The sequence below is a fragment of the Perissodus microlepis genome, chromosome 15 (genome assembly GCF_051167445.1).
Source record: "Perissodus microlepis isolate ML-2025 ecotype Zambia chromosome 15, ASM5116744v1, whole genome shotgun sequence".
Taxonomy (NCBI): domain Eukaryota; kingdom Metazoa; phylum Chordata; class Actinopteri; order Cichliformes; family Cichlidae; genus Perissodus; species Perissodus microlepis.
Window position 1 is genome coordinate 977,377 of NC_140475.1, and position 15,976 is coordinate 993,352.

At 49.1% G+C, this 15,976-nt stretch overlaps 1 protein-coding gene across 7 annotated transcripts in view; it reads left to right on the forward strand.

Moving 5' to 3' along the window:
- cdc42bpab (CDC42 binding protein kinase alpha (DMPK-like) b) overlaps positions 1-15,938 on the forward strand; it is a 71,532-nt gene extending 55,594 nt beyond the window's left edge. Inside the window, exons 19-44 of one of the 7 annotated variants that reach the window (XM_084952359.1) lie at positions 392-516; positions 1,572-1,677; positions 1,911-2,059; positions 2,150-2,241; positions 2,498-2,574; positions 2,754-2,801; positions 5,032-5,070; positions 5,437-5,556; positions 5,834-5,914; positions 5,993-6,098; positions 6,189-6,325; positions 6,500-6,639; positions 7,152-7,233; positions 7,452-7,671; positions 7,943-8,005; positions 8,105-8,358; positions 8,447-8,571; positions 8,655-8,869; positions 9,037-9,134; positions 9,721-9,805; positions 10,190-10,313; positions 10,545-10,662; positions 10,896-11,013; positions 11,109-11,266; positions 12,014-12,088; positions 13,213-15,938. In XM_084952359.1, the coding sequence (XP_084808485.1) occupies positions 392-516; positions 1,572-1,677; positions 1,911-2,059; positions 2,150-2,241; positions 2,498-2,574; positions 2,754-2,801; positions 5,032-5,070; positions 5,437-5,556; positions 5,834-5,914; positions 5,993-6,098; positions 6,189-6,325; positions 6,500-6,639; positions 7,152-7,233; positions 7,452-7,671; positions 7,943-8,005; positions 8,105-8,358; positions 8,447-8,571; positions 8,655-8,869; positions 9,037-9,134; positions 9,721-9,805; positions 10,190-10,313; positions 10,545-10,662; positions 10,896-11,013; positions 11,109-11,266; positions 12,014-12,088; positions 13,213-13,344 (3,087 nt within the window). In that variant the 3' untranslated portion in view covers positions 13,345-15,938. The remainder of the gene's footprint in view (positions 1-391; positions 517-1,571; positions 1,678-1,910; positions 2,060-2,149; positions 2,242-2,497; positions 2,575-2,753; positions 2,802-5,031; positions 5,071-5,436; positions 5,557-5,833; positions 5,915-5,992; positions 6,099-6,188; positions 6,326-6,499; positions 6,640-7,151; positions 7,234-7,451; positions 7,672-7,942; positions 8,006-8,104; positions 8,359-8,446; positions 8,572-8,654; positions 8,870-9,036; positions 9,135-9,720; positions 9,806-10,189; positions 10,314-10,544; positions 10,663-10,895; positions 11,014-11,108; positions 11,267-12,013; positions 12,089-13,212) is intronic. The other 6 variants (XM_084952360.1, XM_084952362.1, XM_084952361.1 and 3 more) reach the window with 6 other exon arrangements.
- The last annotated feature ends 38 nt before the right edge of the window (positions 15,939-15,976 follow it).

The window sequence follows — 15,976 nt, forward strand, 5'->3', positions numbered from 1 at the left end:
TACAACACTGACATTTGCGTTTGCTGGAAACCAGCTTGTAGACCAGTTGCAAAACGGTGCTAACTATCCCACTTTCCTCACTCCACAAATATAATGAGCAGTGAGCTGACCTCTCATGTCAGAGGATCTCACCCTCACATGTGAGTAATACACGTGGTCCTGGTGTGATGGAGCAGCTGGGACTGAATCATAAAGTCTGTCTTCAACAATATGCTGATTAATTTTACGCGAGCACCCGAACCTCTCATGTTCACTGACAACACGAATGCCAAACTGTGTAATGAGTTCGTTTACCAGGCGTTAGACTTTGACAGCTTTATGATTTGACCCTTTACAATATTGTGTTTAATAGCATGCTCTCCTCCCCCCACGTTTGTTCTCATTCCTGTAGCTAACCACCATGTATGAGAAGATGAGCAGCTCCAACAGGCAGCTGGAGGACGAGATGAGGGAGCTGGCTGATAAAAAGGAGAGTGTAGCTCACTGGGAGGCCCAGATCACAGAAATCATCCAATGGTAAGACACACGCTCATATATGCACACTGCAACCTTCTCAAATGTCCCAGATACTTGCTGAGGCATACGCTTTCCCCCGCTGATGTTAAAGCGCCAATTCAAAGACGTTTATGTTCAGTGTGACAAAGTGCGAGCAGACACACGCTTCTGTCTCGTAGTGGATTGGGTTCCTTCTTGGAGCATAACTGCAGCATTTCTCACATACCGCTGCAGAGCAGAGCTGCTCGGCCCTGCCTTCCACTCAGATCACTTCTCAGTGCAGCTGACACCTCGCCAGCTGCTCAGCCTCTCACTGTTGGACGAGCCTAAAGTCTTTACATAGCACACATACCACACACACACACTTCAGACATGTAAGTACAAGTGTTGAGCGTGGTATGCAGGTTTAGAGGAATGTAGTGATCACTGTTGCCCCCTGGTGGCCGGGGTTTGCTACTGCAGGGGCTAAATAAGGAAGTAGGATCACTTGTAGGTAAAAACAAAATGAATGAAACATCCTTTCACGACTTGACACGAACTCTGATTTTTGAATGTCAAACGTGTGTGGCGTGCGCTCTGTGAGCGCCAGAAAATGTTTACGTTAGCGTCAGCGTAAGTCTGTGCTGTGAACACCGTCTGTTTATTCTACCTGAGTGTTCAGGATTAGTGAGCTACTCACCTGCAGGCTGAACGTGTGTCTGTTTTGTGTTGGTGCGTGTGGTGAATGATGTGTAAGCAATGGTTAAGTGTGATACGGGTCACAGGACCTGAAGAGCATACAGTGAAAAGGCGTGTTTACATAGTGCGTGTGTGTGTGTGTGTGTGTGTTTGTGCGTGTGTGTGTTTCCAATTCTGCCACTGAAGGATGTTTGTAAAGAGCTTCAAACAGCCATCAGTGCTCGTACTGACAGAGAGTAGAATACATCTTTATATGTAAAATAAATAATAATGCTGTCAGTGTGTTTTAGTGTTGGATTTAGACTCTTGGTTTTATGGTTATGGTAAAGTTGACACCCATGGAATGTGTTTACATTTGTAGTAATCTGTGTGTGTGTGTGTGTGTGTGTGTGTGTCAGGGTGAGTGATGAGAAAGATGCTCGGGGCTACCTGCAGGCTTTGGCCACTAAGATGACAGAAGAGCTGGAGGGGCTGAGAAGCAGCAGCCTGGGAGCGAGAGCCACGGTAAATAAACACAAACACTTCGTCTGTCTGCTGCAGAACTAAAGGAAATCCCTTGTTGTTGTTGTTGTTGGTAGAAACTAGTTCAGTAATTATACATTTTAAAATGATGAAGCCAAAGTGAATGAATATCATCAAAGAAGCCAGTCTTTCACCCTTTTACACTGACAGGTAAGTCGAGCAGTGGCTTGTCCCTTTCTGTCTGGTGATTCGCTCAGTTTCTGTCTCCGTTTCAGGACATGCCGTGGAAAATGCGGCGTTTGGCCAAGCTGGACATGTCTGCACGCCTGGAGCTGCAGTCGGCCCTGGACGCTGAGATCAGGGCAAAGCAGAGCATCCAGGACGAGCTGAACAAAGTGAAGGCCAACAACATTTCCACAGAATGGTATGACTGCTAAACTTGTCTTTTTTAAAAACAACTTAAAACAACTTTTGCTAAACGACAGCTAACGTATCATTGTGTCTGATCGATCAGTAAACTGCAGGAAGTTGAAAGTAAAAACCAGGAACTGCTGGCTGAGATTGAGCGTCTGAAAAAGGAGACGGAGGAGCTGCGGCTACGGCGAGGTGAGCACGCGTGCTGTGGCTGAATGGGCGCTGTGCACGGAAACCTTTGGAGATTATCACACTGCAGGAGGGTTATGCAGCAATCAGACGCTCGGGACTCTTAATGTGCTGCGTACAGACAAATGTATTGTTGCATGGGGCTCATGAATCTGCCCCCCAGCTCTTTGAGGCGGTCCTGTGACTCGTGTAAGTCACCCTTTGATGTTTTGATGTTGTGTTCTTAACAATGGTTGTCTTGTTTGTCCTGTGACTACAGGTGTCAAGCACCAGGATTCCCAGAATTCCTTCTTGGCTTTCCTCAACGCCCCCACCTCAGCTCTCGACCAGTTCGATGTAAGCATGAAAGAGAAAATCTGGTTATGAGCACAACAACTGAAAGATTCAAATCCATGACTTTAAATTCTCTGCTCTCCATTAAGATGTTTTCTTCACGCTTTCATTATTTATTTTTTCACCAGTTTTTATTTTTGTTTTGTCTTTTGTTTTCCTCACATCACTTCCTGCTACACAAGGATTCTTATTCCTCATCCTCATCTTCTTTAATTGAGTTTTGGGAAGATGTAAGTTTATCTTGGTTAGTTGGGGGTCTGTGTGTGTCTGTGTGTGTGTGTCTGTGTGTGTCTGTGTGTGTCTGTGTGTGTGTGTCTGTGTGCGTATGTGCGTGTCTGTGTGCGCGTGTGTCTGTGTCTGTGTGTGTGTGTGTGCGTCTGTGTGTGTGCGTGTGTGTCTGTGTGTGTGCGCGTCTGTGTGTGTGTGCGTGTGCGTCTGTGTGTGTGTGCGTGTGTGTGTGTGTGTGTGTGTGTGTCTGTGCGCGTGTGTCTGTGTGTGTCTGTGCGCGTGTGTCTGTGTGTGTCTGTGCGTGTGTGCGCGTGTGTCTGTGTGTGTCTGCGTCTGTGTGTGTGCGTCTGTGTGTGCGTGTGTGTGTGTGTGTCTGTGTGTGTGTGTGTGTGTGTGCGTCTGTGTGTGTGCGTGTGTGTGTGTGTGTCTGTGTGTGCACGCGTCTGTGTGTGTGCGTGTGTGTGTGTGTGTCTGTGTGTGCGCGCGTCTGTGTGTGTGTGTGTGTGTGTGTGTGTGCACATGCAACAGTAGCTGTAGGACTGAGCATATGAACTAGATGAGATGGTGTATGTGAGACTGTAGATTTGTGTGTTCCTGTATGGAAACGTGGATCAGTCTTCGCTGTTATCTGAAGAAGGAAAACTCTGTTGTGCTTTTATAACAAGGTGATTTAAAAGTGGCTCCACAGGATGGGTTTCACATTTCAGCGCACAAATGTTAAAACGACATGTGATCGTACGAAGATAAAAATGAAAATATAGCCGAACTGTCCTTTTAGTTTCTGTTAGTTTGGTTAAAAAAAACTTGCCTCGAGAGGTCTTGATGGACGTGTTTTATGGAGACTGTGTCTGCTAGACTGAGTCAGCTGCCCTTTAAAACTTGTGTAACTCTATGAGCTAAATCTGAGACTAAAAACTAAAATAAAACATTTTCAAACAGTAAAAACTAAAGTGGAAGAAGAAAATCCACTGAAGCTAAACTGAATTAAAAAACCAACCAGAAAATGCAAAACTCTAATAACTGGTTATCTGTACCATATCTAAGCCCACAATCCTTTGAGTTTGGCGACAGAGCAGGACGATACTGAGCTGACTGCAGGGCAGCTGATCTTTCTCTTTTCATGTAGTCGAGAAGGACGTCAGGAGAATCATTTTGTCTCTAACAGTTGAAATTAGGAGGGTTGGTGAGTATGAGCCCAGGCAGTGAGAGTGAAGTAAACCAGTGTCGAGGGCTGACAAAAAGTGAGTTTGCGCTGGAGCACCAAAGGCAGCATGAAAACACAACATCTGACTGTCGGTGTTGTGCTGGCCTGCAGTTTTTACTTCAGGCTGAACTGGACCTGCTGCGTCTGGCTTCCTCAGAAGCTACATGACCTCCATGTTTGCTGCTAACGTGAGAGCGTTTTGGATTGAAGCTGCTCAGCGAGGGAATAATAATATTGTGGCAGCTTCTCTAAGCACACTGAGGACAAACGGGGAAAAGTTTGCAGAACATGTCCACTTTTAAAACCAGATGTTTTCATTGTTTCCAGTGCAGTCAGATTCATTTTACCTGCTTTAAGAAAATAACATGGCTTTATAGTTTAATTCAGTATTTAGTATGAACACTTGTGAAGGTGGACATTTCTTGTAGTCCTTGTATTTAGATGCTTGCTGGAATGGCTCTACTTTGGCTTTCTAGAGCGAGAACCTGAGAAAACAACATTATTCACAAACTTGAAGTATTTTTCCAGTCAGGCCGGTCGCTGTTCTCTGTGCTGCATTTCCTTAGTAGCTCCTTCCATATTACATGTGTACGTTTCCACCATGTCTGCAGCACAACCCTCATGGATACAGGAATCTAACGCAGTGCTTCCCAACCAGGCTCGCTGTGCCCCAGTGTGGCCCAGTGTGCCCCAGTGTGCCCCAGTGTGCTATTGCACAGTTCATTTGACTGAAACAAGCAGCATAAATTCAACAAAGCAACTGAACTGAAAAATGTTTGAGCAGAAGCTGATGGATCCAGGTGTGGTGAATCATGAGCTAGAGCTGTTAAAAATGTAAATCGATGGTTTTCTATTAGTTTCATTGTGCTGCAGAGGAAACGCTGCATCGGCCGGACGTGGTTGGGAATCACGGGTCTAATGTCGAACAGCCTTTTCTCCCGTTTTCATGTGTCTCCCTGAGTCTGTTTAAAGATGTTTTCAGCCTTTCTGACTCATCTGTGTCTCTGCCTCTCCTCCTGCCACTGAAGCACTCGCCGTCCGTCGGCCCAGCTAGCAAAGGCAGACGTGTAAGCACCATCACAGATGTGTAGTCTTGTCACGCTGGTTCATTTGTGTGTTTGCATGGCAGGTGTTTGTTTGAATTTGTCAGATTGTGCCTGTCTGTGGTGCTGCTGCAGGTGCTTTGTTTGCATGGTTTCTGGTGGATGCTTGGCATGGGGACCGTGATGTGTGATACTTTGAAAGCTCAGTGAATGTGATAGAAGTGTTTGCTGTGTGTATTATGGTGACAGCCCTTTCCTATTAGCATGAATGCTGGCTAGGTGGTTTGTGTCACTAATCTGTTCTTCTTTTTCCCTCGTCGCCTTCCTTTTACACCTTCCTCCCTCTCCTCCCGTTTGTCGCACCTTTCTTACTCTGTCCTCTCTCCACAGGTGGACTCTGTGGATAACTTCACCCCCTCCAACACTCCGTCTCGGGAAGATGACCCCAAGTCCCACCTTAAGCCCCGCTCTCGTTCACCTTCCACGGCTAGTGACCTGGAGCCAATAGAGGTTAGACAGTCCCTAAATCTGGGCAAGAAACCACAGCTCCAGCGTCTCAGCCTCGTTTGCTGACCAGCAGCACATGAGCCTCCAGTGCTTTCAGACTGAGGTTAAATGCTGAAAAATCACTGGCAGCTCGTTTATCCAGCATGGTGATGATCTTCTCATGGCTGAACATCTGTGTGATCCTGAAGCTTCACCAAGCTTGTTCTTTGCGACACAACGATTCTTCACGTTTTTATAGGACGAAACAGTGATGATGTTTTTTGTGTTGTTGTTCACGTAGTTGATCGATCATCCTCGCTCAGTTCAGACGCCCACCATGCGCTCAGGAGGTTACGGCAGTATCGGGCGCTCCTCACCTAAGGTTAGTCATCGGTTACTCGCTGCTGAACGACCACAGCTCAAGTTTCTGTTTGATAACCGCTCGTTATGTCCTCTGCAGCCCAAAGCACATCAGTTTGTAGTGAAGACATTCAACACACCCACCAAGTGTAACCAGTGCACCTCTCTGATGGTGGGGCTCATCCGTCAAGGCTGTACGTGCGAAGGTGAGCGCGAGAGGAACGGACGGGGGATGTTTGACACGATTCAGTACTCCTACAGTCACAGCCCTGACCCGTCTCCCTCTGTCCTTCTAGTATGCAACTTTTCCTGCCATGTAACGTGTGCGGACAAAGCTCCAGCTGTGTGCCCCGTGCCGCAGGACCAGACCAAGGGCCCGCTGGGCATCGACCCTCAGAGGGGGATCGGTACTGCTTACGAAGGACACGTCAGGGTGAGTGAAGCCTCAGAGACCTGCGAGGCTCTAAAGAATGCAAATGTCTGCAGTGTGTAGGATCCTCGCTGTTTAGACGTGAAACCGCTGGAGCGCACGCTTCGTGAGATGCAGGACTGATCGCACTGACGCACAGATCTAAGAGGTCTGTTAATGAACTGTTTGTGTTTGCAGGTGCCCAAACCAACCGGGGTGAAAAAGGGCTGGCAGAGGGCGATGGCTGTGGTCTGTGACTTCAAATTGTTCCTCTATGAACTGGGAGAAGGAAAAGCAACACAGCCAAGTGTGGTAGTCAGTCAAGTCATAGACATGAGGTAAGAACTCCTGAAACTAAGAAATGCTTTAAGCATTTAAGGAAGGATTGCCTGCTTCTGTTTTTTAGTTTCGAAGTAAATGTCAGTAAAAGTCACCGAACGTGACTTTTGTGTTTGGATAAAACGTGTTTTACAGACGCATGCGAGTAAATTATGATGGAAATCTTTGTTTTCTGACACATTTAAACCCAAAGATTCATTTAAAAAAGGGAAAAATGAATCGGTCGTTAAGATAATGACACAAAGTGGAGCTCGGCCATCAGCTGGTGTCCAGTCCGTAGCACGCTTAGTCGATGGGCATCTGCAAGCTGCTTTGCAACCACCTCCACCCTTCATGCTGGGTTAGACACAATAGTGCATCTGTTGCTCTCAGTCGTGCATGTGGAAATAAGCAGCGCCTGTTAACTGCAGCGCCGTGACGGGAACATTTCTCACAGTTTCTTCAAAATGTTTTGGACTTGCGGCCTTTAGTGACGAGGAAATGTAAACACTGATCTCAATCTTTCACCCAGGGATGAAGAGTTTTCAGTCAGTTCAGTCCTGGCCTCTGATGTCATCCACGCCAGCCGCAAGGACATTCCCTGTATATTCAGAGTGAGTACCTGTCCACGCCGTGTGTCAGTAAAGCGGCTCCTGGAGGTTAAAGGTCAGGGTTGTGTGCACAGTCATGTTTGTATTTTGCTTTGGATGTTGTTGCCAAAGGAACCATATTATGACAACTGGATGAACTTGGAGAAGAGATGCATCAAACGCCAAAATAATCTCTTTCAAACACATAATGTGAGCCTTCATCGTCCCTCCTCTTTCCTCAGGTGACGGCGTCCCAGCTGTCCCCCTCCAGCAGCCACAAGCCCTCCATCCTGATCCTGGCCGACAGCGACCAGGAGAGGAACAAGTGGGTGGGCCTCCTCAACGAGCTCCACCGCATCCTGAAGAGGAACAAGCTCAAGGAGCGCTTCGTCTACGTCCCCAAGGAGGCTTACGACAGCACCCTGCCCCTCATCAAGACGACACAGTCTGCTGCTATCATAGGTGGGCGCTCAACAAAGAGCGTCACAAACACGCTCAACCCTCAGCAAGTGTTAAAATGGCGACCCACAAACTCTTTGTGTTGTCGTCTGACCCGAGTTCAGTCGTGTTTTAGAAATGCACGTTTAATCATCACAGCTGTCACCTGCTGTCAGACAGACACCCTCCCAGCAGTTTATCGAGAGTTTTGACAGCAAAGAAAGCAGCTGAAAGCTTTCAGTACAGTCTTTGTCTCCTTAGCGCTGCTGTCTCACCCCTTTCGTTTCCCTCTCAGATCACGAGCGCGTCGCCCTGGGCAACGAGGAAGGCCTTTTTGTCATCCATGTCACCAAAGATGGTAGGATCTGTGTTGGTGTTTTTGGTGCTTGAGAAGAGTTCCCGGTTGTGTCGCCTCTGCTTTCTGCCTCGTTTCCCTCACTCCTCCCTCTGTCCTCAGAGATAATCCGGGTGGGGGACAACAAGAAGGTGCACCACATTGACCTGATGCTCCAGGAGCAGCTGCTGGCGGTCATCTCCGGCAGGAACCGCCACGTCCGCCTCTTCCCCTCGCAGGCCCTGGACGGCCGCGAGACCGAGTTCTACAAGCTGGCAGAGACGAAAGGCTGCCAGACCATCGTGTCGGGTCCGGTCCGCAACGGCTCGATCACCTGCCTCTGCGTGGCCATGAAGAATAAAATCATATGTTACGAGGTCAGAAAAAGCTCACGCTCGCTAACCCTCGAGGCTTCTGCCACTGCTCACTTGATGTGACTCGATGTGATGTGCTGACCTCCTGCAGGTGAATAAGAGTAAAATGCGTCACCGTCGGCTGCGGGAGCTGCAGGCCCCGGGGCCGGTTCAGTGGATGGGTCTGCTCAGTGAGCGTCTCTGTGTGGGCTATCCGTCTGGCTTCATGCGCTACAGGTACCTTACATCATTACAGCTGCGCTCCCCGGAGCCCTTCAGCGTACACAAGTCTGACTTTGTGCTCCTGAAACCCTCCACAGTGTCCATGGGGACATGTCCCCTGTCAGCCTGCTCCACGCTGAGGACCACACACTGGCCTTCATCCCTCAGCAGGGCCTGGACGCCCTCTGTGCCGTGGAGATCTCCAGCAAGGAGCTGCTGCTGTGCTTCAGTGCCATCGGGGTGTACGTGGACTCACAGGGCCGCAGGTCGCGGCAGCAGGAGCTCATGTGGCCGGCTGTGCCCATCGCTGCCTGTGAGTGCGCGCAGTTAGATACACAGATGTGTGAATGCGACACGTGCGTGCGGCCCGTCACCCCGTGCTTATACAAGGCGACGTGACTGTTGGGCTCTTACAGGATGTTGTTTGTATTTGTGTACTTTTCATCTGAAAGAGTGAAACTGCTGTATTATGTTCCTCAGGCTACAACGCCCCCTACCTGTCCGTGTACAGCGAGAACGCCGTGGATGTGTTTGATGTCAACACCATGGAGTGGATTCAGACCATCCCGGTCAAAAAGGTCGGTGTGGAAGTGACTGAAGCTTCAGCAGCTTTGGGAATAACTCAGTCTCACCTTTGATGGCTGCACAGATCAGTCAGCTTTAAACACTGTGTGTGTGTGTCTGTCTGTGTGTGTGTGTGTGTCTGTGTGTGTGTGTATCTGTGTCTGTGTGCGTGTGTGTGTGTGTGTGTGTGTGTGTGTGCGTGTGTGTGTGTGCGTCTGTGTGTGTGTGTGTGTGTGTCTGTCTGTGTGTGTGTGTGTCTGTGTGTGTGTGTGTGCGTCTGTGTGTGTGCGTGTGCGTCTGTGTGTGTGCGTCTGTGTGTGTGCGTGTGCGTCTGTGTGTGTGCGTGTGTGTGTGTGTCTGTATGTGTGTGTGTGTGCGTGTGTCTGTATGTGTGTGTGTGTGCGTGTGTCTGTATGTGTGTGTGTGTGTGTGTGTCTGTGTGTGTGTGTGTGTGTGTGTGTGTGTCTGTATGTGTGTGTGCGTGTGTGTGTGTCTGTATGTGTGTGCGTGCGGTGACTCCAGGGACTAAACTAAAAGCTCGCAGGTCACACGTTGGTCTGAATCTTAGCAGATTTGCTGATTTCTCTCTTCGCCCTCCAGATGCGACCTCTGAATGTGGACGGCTCTCTGAACCTGCTGGGGCTGGAAACCGTGCGCCTTATCTACTTTAGAAACAAGATGGCCGGTAAGACCGCTCTCTGTGCCGTGTGAGGTGAAGAACACGTCCTCAGAGTCTCTTTTTAGCATTTTGCTGTTAAATGTCTTTATTATTAAGCGCAGGATTACCTGCAAACTACTGTAGTAGGTCAGGATCCAGCTGATGTGACCTGCTTATATGACAGCATAAGACCAAATTACAGCGCGACAAACGTCAGGTGTGCGCTGGGCCACATGTCATCACGACCCTCACAGATGGAAGTAGCTGATGTTTGTGTCACGTGACGTGCAATAAGTTAAAGGAAGTCGCACATAAAAACAAACGCTCCTCTCTGTTGCCAGTTTTCTTCCTCCTGGTTTTGATCTGTGTCCAGCATCAGCAGCCAAACGATGATCTTTGTTGATCTTTCAGAGGGCGACGAGCTGGTCGTCCCGGAGACGTCAGACAACAGCCGGAAGCAGATGGTGCGCAGCATGAACAACAAGAGACGCTACTCCTTCAGAGTGCCCGAAGAGGAGCGACTTCAGCAGAGGAGGTAGTTTCCCTGAAGCTCTGTACTCGCCGCCAGGAGCTCTCGGAGAATTCACCGTTATTTCCCCAAAGCTGTTCTGTTACTCTGAGCTGCTTTCCAATGCTGATGATGGCCTGTGCCCGATGGTTGGCGATCTGTATTTTTAACTGAACCAGCTGTATTAGCATCATCATTGTAGGGAGGAAAAACCTCTTTGCTCTCTTTGACGCTCTGATCCTGTGTCTGTGATTCCAGAGAGATGCTGCGAGATCCCGAGATGAGGAACAAACTGATCTCCAATCCAACCAACTTCAACCACGTGGCTCACATGGGACCAGGAGATGGGATCCAGATCCTGAAGGATCTGCCCATGGTACATCTGCAAACACACGAACATGCTTCCTTATCCTGTCACGTGAGCGTGCGATCCCTGACACACTGAAGCCCCCCCCACACTGACACTGTCTGGTCCTGAGTTGTGTGTCTGTAGAGAGCATGCATCATGTTTTTCTGCCCTGTGTGTGTGTGTGTTTACATGCACCCTCCTCACTCCTCTCCCCCCGCACTGCACTCTGTGTGTGTTTGTTTTCTGCGTGTTTAAACCAGAACGTCCGTGTTCAGGATAGCCGAGCGGGGTTCAGCGGCTCCGTCAGCATTCCCTCCATCACCAAGAACCGGGCCGAGCCGGGCCGCTCCATGAGTGCCAGCAGCGGACTGGGCATACGTGAGTACCGGCAGTCGTGTTAGAGCTCACGTTCAGGGAGGTTCGTCTGTCAGATGCTGTGGCTTCATGTTCGCCGCCTCCTCTCGTCTCCGCAGGCTCGTCCTCGCAGAATGGCAGCGCTCTGCGCAGGGAGCTGTCAGGAGGAAGCTACGGGTCCAAACGCCAGACCATGACCTCTCCTTCCGAGAGCTCCCTGTCCTCTGGCGGAGGGGTGGACTGCGGTGATGCTCCGCTCTCACAGTTCGACAGAGAGGTCAGTGAACATGCAGCTTCATGTGAGGTTGACTCTGAGTATTAAACAGAAAGTGTTTCATCCAAACAAACTAACATTAACTAAATAACTCAGTTTTTACTGGCTGTTGGCTCGAACCTGCAACATCGTGTCACTCAAACATCAGCTTCGTATGAAGTCCACATAGAGACGGTTGTTTTCTTGTCGTGAGCTTTTAGCAGGTAGACATTATCAGCAGAAACTGCCTTTACTCCCCTGTGAACAAAACTCCTCCATCAGTCACGAGCATCCCGACATCTGCAGGCCGCGCTCCTCATCCCATCGCTCCGCAGGTGTTAGCTCCCTGTGATGTCAGCAGAGGCCGTTATTGCCGTGATTCTTGCTTTTAGCTCTTTTAGGTCGGATGAGAGCCAATCAGACTCCAGTCTGGCACTGGTGGTGCAACATCGCTCATAATGGTTTCCGGCAACATCACTTCTAAGTTGTTTTCACTCGCACGAAGTGACTCTGATCGAGAGTACAGGAAAAAAATAAAAACAGCAATTATGGGCGACGTCTGCCCCCCCCCCCAGTCCCCCTGTCATTCCCCCTGCTGGTCCTCCCTTCCCATTGGACGTTGTCAACTCCATCCTGCCCCATCTCGCCTCCCTCCATCCTAACTCAGCTGTTCCCTGCTTCGTGCCTGTCCCCCCTCCCTTTCCCCTCATCCCTCCCCACCCCAGCATGTTGTCTGTGGGCTGGGCGCTGAGTCTGAACTCTCCTCTGCAGTGGCAGGCAGTCTCACCGTCGGAGAAGACCCCCGATCTGAAAAGGGCTTTAAGGACCCTGCTTAGTAAGATGAAGGTAACGTCAACAGCTGCAAACACACAACTGAGAGCACCGTGTCACTGTGTATCTCACACACACACACACACACACACACACACACACACACACACACATCACTGAGTCGCCTTCGCTGCACCATTTCAGCGCCGTCACATCAGCAGCCTCTGATTGGTTTGTTGCATCTCTCAGCTGCACCATCTGGCCTTCGTGTCATCGCCTTTCGTTGCCGATGGAGTGGCGCGGCGCTGCTTCACCATCGCTAATCACAGAGCATGTGTGCTTCCATACTGCCCCCCGATGGCCTGCCCATGTTTCCTAACCAGGAGCTGTCAGCTCAGAGCACAACCAGACCTCTGGTGATGGGAAATGAATACATAGTAAAGGAACAATGTCACAAACTTGAATAAACAGATAAATATTTTGGCATTAATAATCCACACAAGTTTTCAATGCATGATGTTCCATCGTTATATTGGTGGTGCCACCCAGGAGGCCCCTGGTTATAAGACTGTGCCGTCACACACAAAGGAAAAAAATTCTCTCATGATAGAGAACAAGAGCGTGCATGCTTGAGCGTGTCAGGTCGATGTGGGCGGGAGCAGTGTAGCTGCGCCTTTGCTGCCCATCTACACGGACTCGTGCAGCTGTGCTTCGTGTAGCCGTAGTGTGACTGTGCTCTTTAGTATTTTATAGGTGGGGTGTGTTTGGATGGGATATAAATAGACGATTGGATCGGTGAACTGTAAGAAACGTACATTACACAGTGTATGAAACACCCAGGACATCAGTGAGCTGGAAGGAGCCTCACACGCTGTACAAGGGTGAAGCAAGCCAACACACACACACACACCAGCTCGGCCTGCCTGCATGTTTGTTTTCCTTCAGCTGATCATTTCTGGTCAATCGAGCCGTTCATCTGCATAAGCGGAAGACGAGGCGGGGGCGGGTCAGCGTCGCTCAGTCTGACTTCCTGTCTGCCCCGCCGTCACAAAAAGCAGATTAATGAGCAGTGCATGTGCAGCAAGCACTCGTCATCAGTAGCTGTTAGGAGCAGACAGAGGCGCAGCTTCATCTGTCGTCCCAGTTTACTTTGTGGAAGGGATCGTCTAATTTCTCCAACTCTTCCCTCTTTCCTCCAGGATTCGGACTCCCCGCGCCACTCCACGGCCTCCAACAGCTCCACCTTCAGCAGCCCACCCAGCCCGGCCTCCCCACACAAGACCAAGTCCCTGTCCTTGGAGAGCACAGAAAGGATGGGCTGGGACACATGAGCCCCCAGCGGTCCATCCAACCCCCCTCACCCACCCACCGACTGACCCATCAACCGACCCACCGACCGACAGCACAGGACTCCAAATTCTCCAACTCTTCCTTTTTTGAATATTGTTCCCTCACTGCCCAGAGAACTGCACCTCCTGCCCACCACTCCCTCCCAAAGAAGATTTGTCCCACTTTACCCCCCCCGCACTGTGTCTCAGCGTTCTTCCACAGTGGGGCCGAAACACTCGCTAGACAGCGAGGGACAAGCTATCAAATGCTATCAGTGGTGTACATGTGGGTGCTGATGTTTTGCTTGTGTGTGTGAGTGTGAGAGAGAGAGAGAAGGTGTGTGTGATGTCGGGAGGTGATGCAGGAACAGGAAGCTCCCATTTTGGCTCTTTTTGGTCAACTTGTCGAGATTCACTGAGAGACTCTTAAAAAGTCACGATGCAATCCAAAAAGAAGATGAAATATTATTGAGAGCAGAAGGTTTGTACTTGTACATAGGACCCGCCGGGATTCAGGGGGACAGTGTTTTAATTTATTTATCAGTCATAGACGAGGAAAGGGAGCTCTGCTGCTTTGTGGCCGAAGCAGACGGGTGGAGTTACCCCCCCCCCCCTCACCTGCTTTCTCTCTGGGTGCTGCAAAAAACAAAAAATAAAAAAAGGAATTACTTTTATTTTTTGCTCCTGATACTAAGTGCAGTGACTTTATAACATTTTTAATTTCCACCATCAGCAAAAAGCTCCAACAGCGGCTCCTGTGACATCACACGACAAACTCATTCGGTTCCTCAGAGCGAACGACATCATCAGGGGTGCGCGTCCTCCGTCGTGGACGCTCCACGTTGTCCAGCCAAAACTCCCGTCACAGTCATGTACATAGGTTCAGAGTAGAGAGTAATATATGATAAGGAAAATACTATAGAGAACTACACGGGACGGAAAACTCCTCCTTTATTTTCCCACTTTTGTTTGGAGTGATTCCGGGTTGTTTCGCACTCGAAGCCATTTTAAAACCACTTGTTTTGTTTTTACTGATTTATTTTAGATTTGTTTGTTTTCATGTTGTTTCTATGACGTGTGTGCGCATCCCTCCCCTCCACTTCATATGAGTGGGGGGAAAAAAGCTGACTTGTGTATCGGCACTGCTGCCTGTACGCAGACGCGCGCACACACACACGCACACACACACACACGCACACAGGCGGTTGTTGCCTTGTTGTGCTCCTCCGACTGTTGGCGGTGTTTGAAAGGTCGCTGAGATGAGCTCCGTTTCACCAAATACGGACAAAACAGGGAGGCGCCGCGACTTTGCTCGTTCCAACGAATGTTTTAATGACTCGTGAAAATTTGTAAGAGGGATTAAAAAAATGAGAATGTAAACAGTGCGAGGAAGTCACACCTGGGTTTGTTCTGGAGGCGCTGGAGTAAATGACCTCGGTGCTGCCTGTTGTTGTTGTTGTGTGAACTGAACAGGGCCGGAGCTCTGAGCCGCCTCCACGGCACTACTTTACTTTACTTTACTTTACTTTACTTTACTTTGTCAGTGGAAAGGCCTTTAAAAAAATAGAAGAGGGGGAAACGGTGTGGCAGCTTCTGGCTGCAGAGCAGGGCATTCACAGCCAAAAACCTGTTACCTCTGTTCATCTCCTGTAGGCATTTTGACCCGAGGGACACGGCGGCGTGGCATCAAAGAACCCACAGAGGGTTTTAGCCTCGCTCCACATGATTCCACTCGTCCTGTTTGTCAGAAAGGGAAAACTCTTCGGCGGTCATTCCCCCTGTGGAAACACAGCAACGAGCTGCAAACAGCTCATTCCAGGTGTTGTTATTTTTATTTTATTATTTTTTAATTTGAAGAGCGGTTTAGAGCTCCCAGCTGGTTTTACTCCAAATATCTTAGAACTTTTTTTAAGCTAGTGACTCCTTCGTTCCTGCGACGAGTTTATCTGCAGAACGACGAGCCGGTGTGTGAGGTGTTAGCCAGGCGGCGTCTGTTTTTCATTTTTGGCCAATACTGTGCAGAAAATCAGATCCTAGATGTCCCGGTTCAAAGAGAGCGAGAAGGGGAAACTCAGGAAACAAATTTTCAGTCAGATGAGCGCGATCGAGGTGCGTTTGATTCATTTGATGGATGGGCAGCAGTAAGTGAGGGAATGTGACCCGGGTGGAGACGGCAGTGAGTATTGGGTGACAGGTGGCTTCACGGCTGAAGTGCCGCAATTTAAAGAAATGGAAACGCCTTTACATTTCAGTGAGGTCTTATCTCCAGTACCTTCTATATTGTTTTGCTCTTTCATATCATATTCCACTTTGTTTTCTAGGATTGCTTTGTAATAATTTGTACAGTTTTGCATGTTATAGATGTAATCATTTTTGTTTTCGGTTTGTCGTTTTATTCTTTTTGGAGCGGTTTGGGTGTTTTACTGAGGATAACCCACTACAGCTGATGTAGATTCTTTTTTTGCACAAAAATATTTAAGGTGTAAGGTCAAAACAAAAATAATGTATGGAAGCGGCTGCCACACTTACGTGGAGAACTCATTATATTAACCTGACTCCGATGTATTTCAATAAAGCGGAGGGCTGTTACAAATACACTCAGTGTTACCGTGTGCTCATTTCTCCGGAAACATCA